This window comes from Phymastichus coffea, unplaced genomic scaffold (genome assembly GCF_024137745.1).
Source record: "Phymastichus coffea isolate CEN01 unplaced genomic scaffold, Cenicafe_Pcof_1.1 PCOF00001, whole genome shotgun sequence".
In the NCBI taxonomy this organism is placed as follows: Eukaryota; Metazoa; Arthropoda; class Insecta; order Hymenoptera; family Eulophidae; genus Phymastichus; species Phymastichus coffea.
The window spans coordinates 16,847,508-16,859,050 of NW_026706812.1; the positions used below are offsets into that span (position 1 = coordinate 16,847,508).

Here is an 11,543-nt window from a genome sequence, read left to right on the forward strand (position 1 = left end):
GAACAGTACATTAGCCATAACTAGTGGGGAAAAGTACTATGCTCTTGTAGTCTCGTGCGAGGTGTACGTCCGAGCAATACGAAACTCAAACGGCACGCGAGACTCCCCCGACCATGTTAGCTACGGCATTTTTTGTAACAACGCGCGGAAAGCGCGAATTCGAGCGTATTCAGTTGACGTATTTAGTTGAAAAATAAAATCCTTCGCTTTATCTGGAGTACTGGTCTAAAGGAAGAAAATGAGCTTTTTCAAAATAATTTGATGTGATCATTTGATAGATTTTGTAACTTAAAAAGAAGGAAATGTAAGCATTTATCACGGAATACTTCAGGATCAAAAAAATGTTGACGGTGATAACATTATTGAAACGACTTTTAATTTTTATCCTTAAACTCGGCATTCTAAGAAATATCATTTATTATTACTATTGATATTTCATTTATTTATGAGACGTTCGATGGATCCTGTGAATAGCGTTACTGTTTCGCACTTGTCTAGTTCTTATAAAGTAATGTAACAAAAATTAGGTCGCTATGTCCCATAAGAATATAAATTCACCAAGGTGTAGTTTTTCTGAGAACCTGAACTCAAACGTATAGTACTGTCAAAACTGTGTATTTTATATTGTATGTAAAAAAATATTGTGTTGCACAGCAATTTTACGAATAAAAAGTGCTTTAGATGACTACTTGAAAAATGGCATCGTTAAGTTCAGAATTCCACGGGTGTTGAGTGAAAGTATTAAAATTACAAAACAGTTGAGTTAAAAACAATGAATACGGGCTTATTTGTATTAGCGTCACTGCGTTTGGTATCATCTAGCTGTTTTGACGAACAGTGTGACTCTTTATCCATTGTTTTTGAAAAGTTTGATAAAGTATCACATATCGTCATATTTACAAGTAGTTAATCTACAATGACAGTGATTATGGGACATTTGAAATCTGCTTGAGGCAGATAATTTATAGCCATCTATTCACGGTGCTATTCACAGTGACGTTTATGGGAAACTTGGATAATGTAGATTTGGCTCCCAACATAGAATCGATAAAATATGTGAGTCAGAAAGAAAACTTGTTTAACGTATCTTGTTAGGCTTCGAAAGTATGCTCCATAGATGCTAAACAAATTAGTTTAGCCGATATCATTACAATTTTATCCCAAGAGTTTGAACATGCACGAATGCAGTCGATAATAATTGCTAATATTAAATAAGCTCGGGGATTTTGAATAGCGTTGCTCGATTATTTTTGCTTTAACAATATAAAATACATGTAGTTATTCTTTCCGGTATGTCTTTTAGTTGATTAAAATTAGTAAAATGCATTGAATTAATTGAACGTCCAAGGAATTTTCGTCTCATCGTAAATTAGTCGTAGCACCAGAGAAGTGCGTAACACGATTCGATTGCTTTCGATTGCTTTCGATTGCTTGCCACATCTAACGGTGCAATGCTAATAACTGCCACCGGAGACAGTAACGAATAATTATGAGTTGTAATGATGCTTCAGACTTTTCAAAATGTAGGACAAAAAATATAATTCTACAATGAAATTTTTTATTGCACAATGTACACAGTTTTAAAGTGAAATTGTTGAAAAAGTTGAAAATGTTGTTGACATTCAAGCTGGAGCTGAATTCAGCATTTGAATACAATTTTTGCAATGTTAAAATAAAGCTAATTACAAACATAAAGGATGTTGATCGACACCTCTTGAGAGTATTTGTTTATTAGTCATAGATTGTCATTGTTCCGGTTGAGAAGCGCGTGATTGAAATTTCATCGCATTGGCCAAACCGCAAAACGAAATGGCAAAGAGCAAGAAACACAGTGATATAATTGTAGTTATGTATTTGCGGTGGCGCACATTCGTTGCGTCGTTCTTGACTTTTCGTAACGACGAATTCACTTTTTCCACGGACGATCTCTTTTATAACGCGCTAACGGGCTTAACCATGATTAGACAGAAGCAAGCTGGGTGCGTGGAAAAAAAAACGTAGTCCCTCGACTCGGTTCTTTCGATATCGCATAAATGTTTGTTGACAACATGAAATTCGAAGCTGAAACGGTCTTTCCGAAAACGGAAGCCAAATGCATGCAGACCGGCGAACGAACGAGAGTCCGCAAGGTCGCCGCAGTACGCGAGACAACGCGAGGGAGTGTCTGGCTTCGAGCGAGACCGTCGGGCGCGCGGGGAAAGCCAGCGAAGAAAACACGGGTGCGCATGCTTGCAGGTGCTGGCGCTGGCGGTGAGCTTCGTGGTGTCGGTGCTGGCCAACCTGGGCATCGCGGCGTGCGTGCTGCGCTACCGCGAGATGCGCACGCCGACGAACCTGTGCCTGGTGAACCTGGCGGCGGCGGATCTGCTGTTCGCGCTGGGCGTGCCGGCGGCCGCCTACACGCGGCTCAGCCAGCAGTGGCGCCTGGGCGAGGCCGCCTGCCGGCTGCTGCCCTACTCGCAGTTCGTCTGCGGCTTCGTGCTGCTCTGGACGCTCAGCTTCATCTCCATGGACCGCCACCGGTGCCTGGCCGTGGCGCCGTACCGCAGCGCGCTCACCGGCGGCCGCGTGCTGGTCGCCTCGGCGCTCGCCTGGGCCATCGCGGCCTCGCTCTTCCTGCCGGCCGCCTTCTGGTTCCGGCTGAAGGTCTGTGCGCGCGCGCGCGCGCGCGCCACGGCCGCCCGAGCACGGCACGACTGCAGCGGCGCGTCTGTTCGCAGACGGTGGCCGACGGCCGGACCATCTGCACCCTGGTGTTCCCGCGCAGCGAGGCGCTCAACGTCTCGCTCTGCTTCACCCTGCCCGTCGTCGCGCTGGCCTGCCTGCTGCCCATGGGCCTGCTGGTCTACCACTACCAGCGCATCTTCCAGCGGATGCTCGACACGCGCCACCGCTGGGCCGTGCCCTGCGTCGCTCAGGTCAGCAGCAGCCGGCCTCCTCGGTCGCTGTGCAGCAGGCACTCGGTGAGCGCGGCGAAGCGCCGCGCCCCGGCCCGGCCCGCGCCGGCCAGCTCGAAGGCGAAGCTGGCGCACGGCTCGTCGCGGCCGCGCCGCGCCAGCGCGGGCCTGGGCTCCAGGCGGCGGCCGCGCGCGCACCGCGGCCCCTGGATGCGCAGCGGCCCGTCGAGCGCGCGGCCGCCCACGTCGAAGATCCACAGGTCGTAGGCGCAGCCGGCGTCGTCGCTCGACGACGTCAGCGCGTAGATCCGCTTGAAGTCCACCAGCGCGAGCTCGAAGTCGCGCAGCCGGTAGTGGAAGCGCAGCCCCAGCTGCCGCGCGTACGGCGGCTCCGCGCGGAAGATCGTGCAGTCGAGGCTGTACGACGGCTCGAGGTCGGCCAGCCAGCACAGGCTGCCGAAGTCGTCGTCGTGCATGGCCAGCCGCGCCACGTCGAGCAGGCCGCCCTCGCGGTTCTCGGCCCTGTGCAGCTCCTGGTCGGTTCGGTCAGTCGGCGGTCGGCCCGTCCTCGCCGGCCCAACAACTTACCCTGGCCCGGTTGCTCCGCGCCTTCAGCTCGTACAGCGCCCAGTCGCGCTCGCCCTTGTCCAGTAGGATTCGGCTCGAGTCCGCGCCCGCGGCCACGTCCATGGCGAGCTTGAGCTTGGACTTGCGCAGGCCCAGCAGGCACTGGGGCTCGCCGGCCGGCCGGCCGTCCTCGCGGTAGCTCGCTCTGACCCAGCCGCTGTCGCGGCAGGCCCGGTAGTCCACGTAGAAGACCTCCAGGTCGCGCGTCGTCGCCGGCGCGTCCAGCACTATTTTCCTCATTCCGTTGCCGGCGCTGCTTATCTCGATCGGGATCTCGCGAACCGAGCAGCTCGCCATGCCGATCACTTGCACCTTCCGGCTGGCTTTCTCGGCGGAACTCTGCGCCACGACTGCCTTCGTGGCCCAGTCGACGACGACGAATTCGGCGTGCTCTCCGTAGCTCCTCAACGTGGCCTGCTCCAGAGCCAGGCTGTCGTTGTCGGGCAAGCTGAAAGGGCACTTTTTGGGTCTGTAAGCTGGCGGGCAGTCGAAGCAATCCTGCCCGACTTCGCAGTCGCTCGTCGAGAGGTCGCACTTCGCGTAATTGAAATGAAAATGTTTCCGTAGCGCGTCGCTCTCTGGTGTGCTCACTATTACGGATACTCGATCTCTCGCGTTCGCTGGCACTCGGAAATTCAAATCTTTGGAAAAGTAATCCACGCTGGTGAAATCGCATCGAGCGACCCACTGCACGTGGAGTATGATCAATACTGATGAAATTACTCGCTTCGCAGCCATCTTTTTCGACTAAAGTCTCCTCGTCTGGATTTGACTCTGCAAACCGTGCGAGAGGCTAAGAAATTTCCATCTGCGTTGCGGCTCACCTCTTTCGTTTGGGCTAGCCATATAATATACTCACCATTGATTTTGAGCCGACGGCGTGCACGGAAAATCCCGATGCAATCGTCCACGTGCTGTCACGCAACCACGTCACAAGGTTACGACGAGTCAACAAATGCTAAGAATCCCACTGAAAAACCAATTGCCGACGCGTTATCAACGTGATTCGACCGTCGAACGATGAAAAAATAAGCGAGCAGCGGAACGAATTCACGATATGATTTGAGCAAACGGCTTCTCTTAGAGTCGAGAACTGTATCGCTGGCCTGGCTCTCATTGGCAAACTTGGACTTTTCTAGGTCAGAAGCGCACTGAGAATTGCAAAGTAGTCTCCGATCTTACTACGCTGCAGTTCCAAGAGGACGGCTGCGTTGTTGAGGAATATTATAATGCGAGCAACTTACGTGAATCGCGCGTTCGAGTTTGCTCGTTCTATCTGCAATCCAGTCGAAGTGTATCCGGCGAAAGGATTATCGACATTGGAAACGAGCCGCGCAACGGAGTTTCACTGTCGCCCGCTCGCGGTATTCGATCGACAGCGGCATATTCGAAAAGTGGTCGGCAGCGAGCTGTCCGCGAGGTCGACTGCCGCTTCGCGAGACAGCCGGGAGCTTCGGGCCGTTCGCTCGCTGCGCCGACGCCGCGTCGCGGAGGATCGCGAGCCGCTGGCAGCGCCCGTCGGCAGCGATTCGAGCGACGAGACGCGACGCAGGCTGCGCCTCGGGCACGCGGTCCGCGGGACAGCTCAGCGGCAGGAGGCGAGAGCCGACAGCGCGGCCAGCCGCTTCGCCGAGTGCGTCGCCGGAGACTGGCTGAACGGTGCGTGTGCGCTCGGCTGCCGACTCGGCGCCTTATTTGCCGTCGTCGCTCGGGCTTGCTGCCGCCGATCGCGATGACGTAAGTTTTCGCTTTCTCGGCCCGTTTTCAGCTCCGTCGCTCGCCGGAGCTTTCACTCGGCCGATTGATAGCGGCGCGCCTCGCTCGGCACAAGCCACCTCGCCGCCGCGTCGTTCAACGCATCCTCCGTCGTCACGGCTGCATTGTCTTCGGCCTGCTTTTTGTCGCGAGAAGCGGGCAGTGGCACCGATCGATCGATGCCTCCTCTGACTAACGAAAGCGCGTCCGGTTGCCTTTCGCCAGACCACCTGCACTCAGAGCTATTTTGCTAAGCAGTTAGCTTAAGCAGTCTCTCGTCGTTAGCGCGAGCGCGATACTCGATAGGTAAGCCCAGCTGTGGTCCATCTTGCGAAAGAGACTATGCGCTGCGCGTGACGGCATCGGGACTCGATCGAATCTAATAGCCGAGCCGGACTCGTGTTTGCCGTTCCAGCGATCGCAACACCTTCGACGATTGGATGCCGTGGCTAAAGTCGTTTTCTCTTTGTCAGACGTGAGCGCGCCGATGCTCGCTAAGTCGCGTCAATTTGCCTGCCGGCATTTCGTATTCGCGTCCAAGGAGAATTCCACTGACGAAGTTTTTTCGTTCTTATTTGTACACATTGGGCATGTCTAAGAGGATGCCAAAGCTGAATGTTAGTTCGACGGATGGAATGTGCGTCGACAGACAAACAGGCCAAGTCAAACAAGACTATCTCGGTTGTTACTTTGTCTCCTACAGTTTCAAAGCCTTCATTTGTCTTCGCGGTACAGGAATGCATTTTAGTTACACCCTATATCCAAGCTTGCGTCTCGCGCGCTCTCGTCCACAAATATGTAGTTATCCAGTTCGTATGGTGTACATATCAAAAAGTAGCATGAGTGTCGCGTCAATACTTTTACTTTTTTACATGTCGTAATTACATCATTTAGAGCTATTTAATATAACGTCAATGCACTTACGTATACAAATGTTAGGACTCAGTTTCTCGCACACGTTATTATAGATAAACTTATTTGGTTTCTGAATTTTCGCCAGTGTGTAACATCAGACTATTATAAGAAGATTTTAAAAAGCTGAAAAAAGGATTCACACGAAAGGCTGTAAGCGCGGGAACTGTCGTTGATAAGAAATCCTTTCGGGAATTCGTGTCGCGCTTATTTGACTAAAAGCAGGTCGAATTAACGTGCTACATTGTACACGCACACAAGAACGTTTCGAGTTTTAGTACCAGGCCTTCATTACTCGTTCAGAAAACATAGATTTTGAATAATCTTAACATTGAAAACAACCTACCGTCATTGTTTAATTTTCTTTAATTGAACTGTATGTACGATGTATTGATATCATGGGAATTGTAAAGTAAAATTGTGTCGAAAATCATCGCAAAGGCCAATGGTAATGCAATGATGGCAATTGAGTGGCAGCCAAGTGTCAAACCGAGCGACCGATCGATATAACGCTACGCTTTCGTATGCATCACGTGGCGCTCAGTCGTAGGTATCGAGGTCTAACTAGTTTTTCAAGTCCAAATTTCCTGCACAATTCGAGTTCAGTTCGAGTTTGCGAATTCGCTGTTCCTCTTGGATAACTTTATTGAGATTTCACTGACAATGCGAGTTTTCAAATGAATCACCTGAATTCTTCTCGTCCGTTCTCGATTGAAAGTTTAGGGCACGAGCGCTTTTGTCGCCCAGTCGACAGTAATGTGCTCGGCGTTGTCGCCAAATTGAATTAAACCGATATCCATGAAAAACGAACTGACGTTCTCGGCTGCTTTGAATTGGCGAGTATTGGGCTTACGACTGCGGGCACATTGCAACAGTCACATTGACCTTACTGATGGATAAGATGTAGTAGAATTGTAAATCATTGTCGTAGTCGTACTAGTCGTTCCTATTAGTTATGAATCTTTCTCATTACAAATACAGCATGACGTATATACGCATAATACAAGCACAACGAGGAGACTATGTTACTTGCCAATGTGCAGTTTTTGCTCGATTTCTGCCCTATTAAAGTCATAAAAAGCATTGAGTTAATAACTGATAGAAAATAAATCGAAACAATGATGTCTATTGCAATTATATTTATCGCTTGGTTTAAATTGAATGGAAGTCCTTCCGTTATTATAGCCATGACATGGCTTGCGCATGGCGTATGATTAAGGCATCAATTTCGAAAAATTCTCATTACGAAGTCGAGCGACGCTGGCGTAAATGGTGCCTCATTCCAAACTGAACAAGCTCCTCACTGAATGCGCTTAAAAGTCAAAGTTGTTCAGTAAGACGCACTGTTGTTTGTGGTCAGATAAGCGACTCGAAATAAGTAAGATAGGTGAAACTAATGTCAAACTATGCTCGGATTTTGGATTAACGCGTGCTACAGCGACACGACACCGTGCAATGATCAAGTAGTCCCATCGATTTAAATCCAGTATTGCCGCTGGAAAAATTGCTCTCGCGGATCCCAGATATTCCGGCACTAGATTTCTGAATGTTTGTATTGCGTCGGCAGCAAGTTTTCAGTTGAAGGTGAATACGGCACTGGCCGATCAGCCGACGCAATCCAAACATTCAGAAATCTAGTGCCGGAATTTTTAGGCTCTCTGAGAGCAATTTTTCTAGCGGTAACACCGTTAAAATCGCATTCTCGTAGGCTGAATCCGTTTTATACCACTCGTTTTGTTCTCCGATCACCGTATTTTTTAGTTCTTCCAATATCTCTTTGACTATTATATTATGTCACTTAAACTCTCCAAACATTTCTAAACGTGCAGCAGAATACACCATTCGACTCGTTAGATATTTTCTAGGGTGTAAATAAGTCAAACGATGCCTGAATTACTTTTGTGGACTGACTAAACCCGATAGAATTAAACATTACAATAATACTCCTTTTGCTTCAGTTTCGAATGTCAAAGAGAACTTGATATTTAGCCCAAATAAATTTAGTTATCTTAGCTATTAAAGTGAAAATATCGATTTTCATTATATTTAAAAAATTTATTTTTACACGTAACTTCAACATTGCTACCTGCTAGTAATTAGCTTATAGTACTAAAAACGTGAGATATATTGACCTTGTTACTTAACTATGTGTTCTACGTATTATTCGGATACTCTATGATATCAGCGCTTCTGTTCAGTTGGACCAGCTAATTAGGCTTTAGCTGACTCTAACGTTAGTGCACAGTCGATACTTATGCGGAATCAATCGAAATCAAACGCTATTAAATATGGATTAGAAAAAGATATTAATCTTTTGTATGTTACGATTTATATGGACTTTCAAGTAATTCTGCGTCAAATTATGCACACTAGCTTTTATAAAAGATTTGTAATTAGGCATTATCAAAGTGGCTAAAATTTGAGGACAAATTCGTGGAAAATTCTTAAAATTTATCGGAATAGACTGTCATTTGCAAGCTGTTGAATAGCTGATAAACACTGAACTCGCGCCGAATAAAATAAGCAGACGAAGCGTAGATGAATATAATTTGGATAAAATTTATGAATACTTATGTATATGTAGCACAATCGTCGCTTAGATTGCATTTATTGCTAATAAAACTTGAATCGAGTTGAAAAAGCTGAAAAGTTGTCGTAATAAGTGAGGCAATCGGCGAGTACTGTAAAATTGTGTTCTTTGATCTATGGAACCTTGGTTCACGTTTGAAGTTAAAACTAGGGTATAGTATGCCGTAAAGTTGAGTTGCCCGAATAACAGGTATGAGCTTACTTCTCAATTGATTGTTCGATCATAATGTCCGCAGATCGTAGTTACACTCGATTTCGAGTCCATACTGGTAGCTTTTCCGTAAAGCGCAACCATTATTGTCTTCACGCTGATACCATCGACCTTGTCGGTAAATGACACCTCGGGGGATTAGCCGAAAATTGCTAAGTCAACTTCTGCCATTATTCGCGTCAAATCAAAGAAATCAACAGCTCTATGCGAAGCTGTGAATAACTGCGAGGCAAATGTCTTTCATTGACCGAACAAAAGTGATCCTCGTCTAATATTGTAGCGCCGTAACTCGTAACTGAACCTCTCGATAATGTTCACTGCAAATTTATGACGCTAATCCATCCACTTGATCGACATCGTTCAAAGTGGAAAGTACTCATTAGCAGCTGATAGTATTTTGCTCGGTGGATTGTTGGTACTCGGCGCTCTCCATCACGGAGATCTCATTGACATTGCAGCTATTTATCAGTTGAATCTGTCTCACGATCATTTCGCTCACCGTGACTTTGATTATTCAGTTACGTTGTACCTGTCGTTGTCCGATGCTTTGAAAAAGCACATTCCTGACGCGCGAGCATATGAAATAGAGAAAGCAGTCCCAAGTGATGCAAAGCTACTCAATATTTGCTCGATATTTTAATAAGTCAATCTATAACTTTTACGATTCTACGTAGTCGTATTATACAGTCTTTGTGACTTTTATATGTCTTTATTGAACCGAATAACTTTCGGAATAACTGGTATTATAATTCAACGACCTTCATCAATCGCAACCGAATTCTACATCAGTTGAAATGAGTTTGGGGACAAGAATAGCCTTGCCCTCTGTCAAAGGAAGCTCGATTTGATTAAAATTTAATCATGTTATTCAACGCTCTCAATTATCCTACACTAAGTTAATTGTAACGAGTCAACATTCATTATGCTTTAACAATCGTCAAGTCAGTCACTCTGGTTTCACTTTCACGCATGTTATACATTTTAATATAGTTGGATTGAAAAAAATACATGCAAAAAAAAAATAAAATAAAATAATAAAATACCCAAATATAAATTGCAGTTTATAAAAGTATACATTTTCATTTAATATAAAAGTATTTTTCCTACTACGTTGTCATTCAGTTTATGGAATAGTCATGGTTAACCTTCGCCACGGTCTCTGTTCAATAAATACAATCACTGTACTGCGCCAGTATAGGTTCTTAAAAAATTACATAGAATTGAAAATGTAGCTTATATTGGAGCTTATTTTTTGATAAATCGACAAGTCACTGCGTTGGATCCTTTTTAAGCCATTCACCACTAATTTACAAACCATGTGGTTGCATTTAATAAGGTTTGCCATATAAGGTGCCAAATCACTTGAACTTGCCTTTTTCGCCTTCAAGTTTTTCGTACTACTCGAACACTTTCGTTATTCAAATGAGAGCGGAGCTCGCAATATCAACAGGCTTTAAACTATATCGAGTACAGTGGCTGTGAAATAGATCCGCTCTCGTGAGGTGATATAGTCATTTTTGATAATGAGAAGCGTAACTTGTAGGATGATTATATGTACGTGAGTGCCCTAAAGTAAATGAAACTTTAGTTGCCATGGAGTTAGAAAACGGAGTAAATTTGAAGTGTAAAAAGTAGAGGAAACTACGGTGAAACTCGCGAGCAGCAATGAATTGCAAAATTTCTACATAGTTGCTCTAATACTCATCCAATTAGAAAAAAGTTCCAAGATTAGATTCAAGAGCATTTCCTCTTGCAGTATCAAACGTATTGATTATATTTTCAATGAAATGTCAAATAATTTAGAGCATAGACTGATGTTTATCGAATCGAAACGAGCTCTCAACGCTCTTTTAAATATAATATCTGTAAATCTGACGCCTCTGTTGAATAAAAATATGTGAACTCATAAATTGCATCGCAACACGCGTCACTGCAGAATATTTGATTTAATTTGGATCTGGTGCGATGTCACTTATTAGACAACGCGTGAAATCCCTGCAAAGCAAATAGTAAAGTTTAACGTCCTGACGATTAAGAGGGGGGCTTTGCGAGTGTCGTTGTCCAATGGACAACCTTCGAAGTTGGGACTAATGTGCAAATGCTCGGCTGCTTGCAGGGCTTGGAAAGTGAGTCGAGCAGACGCCGGGACTCGGAGCTGTCGGTGGTGGGCGTGGTGGTGCCGTGGGCTGGGCGCAAGCTGTCCTCGGCGTCGATGACGGGTGGCGCAGGCTGCGGCGCCGGGCGCCAGGTCCGAGCGGGCAGCCTGTCACAGCACGAGGAGGTCCGCCTGCACAAGCACCTGCGGGTCGTGCGCGTGCTTCTGCTTAACGTCGGCGCGGTGCTGCTCATGTGGCTGCCCATCACCGTGGTCATGCTGCTCATATACCTCGACGGCAGACGCCCGACCGAAGACACTGACTTCTTCTTGAGGTCGGCGTAACGCCCACTACTCCTGCTTTGCCGAGATCCCTCCGGACGAAAGCCGAACCGTCGAACCGTCGAACGCGCGCGCGACTTGTCTTTCGCTCGAGCCGGCCAAGCGAGCTGCTGCC

General features: G+C 46.7%; 2 protein-coding genes across 4 annotated transcripts in view; one reads left to right on the plus strand and one right to left on the minus strand.

The window, feature by feature from the left end:
* Positions 1-11,543, plus strand: part of LOC131670276 (free fatty acid receptor 4-like) — a 28,171-nt gene that overhangs the window by 14,493 nt on the left and 2,135 nt on the right. The window contains exons 3-5 of one of the 2 annotated variants that reach the window (XM_058945865.1): positions 2,236-2,646; positions 2,721-2,918; positions 11,108-11,421. In XM_058945865.1, the coding sequence (XP_058801848.1) occupies positions 2,236-2,646; positions 2,721-2,918; positions 11,108-11,421 (923 nt within the window). Of the gene's footprint in view, positions 1-1,549; positions 2,919-11,107; positions 11,422-11,543 lie in introns of those variants that run through there. The other variant, XM_058945785.1, reaches the window with a different exon arrangement.
* Positions 2,777-8,473, minus strand: LOC131670384 (uncharacterized). Of its 2 annotated transcripts, none has more exons than XM_058946068.1 (4): positions 4,769-8,473; positions 4,384-4,494; positions 3,486-3,972; positions 2,777-3,430 (listed from the first exon to the last, which is right to left on the minus strand). In XM_058946068.1, the coding sequence occupies exons 3-4, from the start codon at positions 3,819-3,821 to the stop codon at positions 2,915-2,917; spliced, it is 852 nt and encodes a 283-aa protein (XP_058802051.1). In that variant the 5' UTR covers positions 3,822-3,972; positions 4,384-4,494; positions 4,769-8,473; the 3' UTR covers positions 2,777-2,914. The 2 variants fall into 2 exon arrangements, with proteins under 2 accessions (XP_058802051.1, XP_058801971.1); XM_058945988.1 differs by having other exon boundaries at positions 3,486-4,298.

Bases quoted from the DNA above. Each gene is read 5' to 3' on its own strand.
- LOC131670384 (XM_058945988.1), bottom strand. From the start codon at position 4,262: ATGGCTGCGAAGCGAGTAATTTCATCAGTATTGATCATACTCCACGTG. The intron at 3,431-3,485 runs GTAAGTTGTTGG...CGAACCGACCAG, and splicing joins CGCGGAGCAACCGGGCCAGG to GAGCTGCACAGGGCCGAGAA.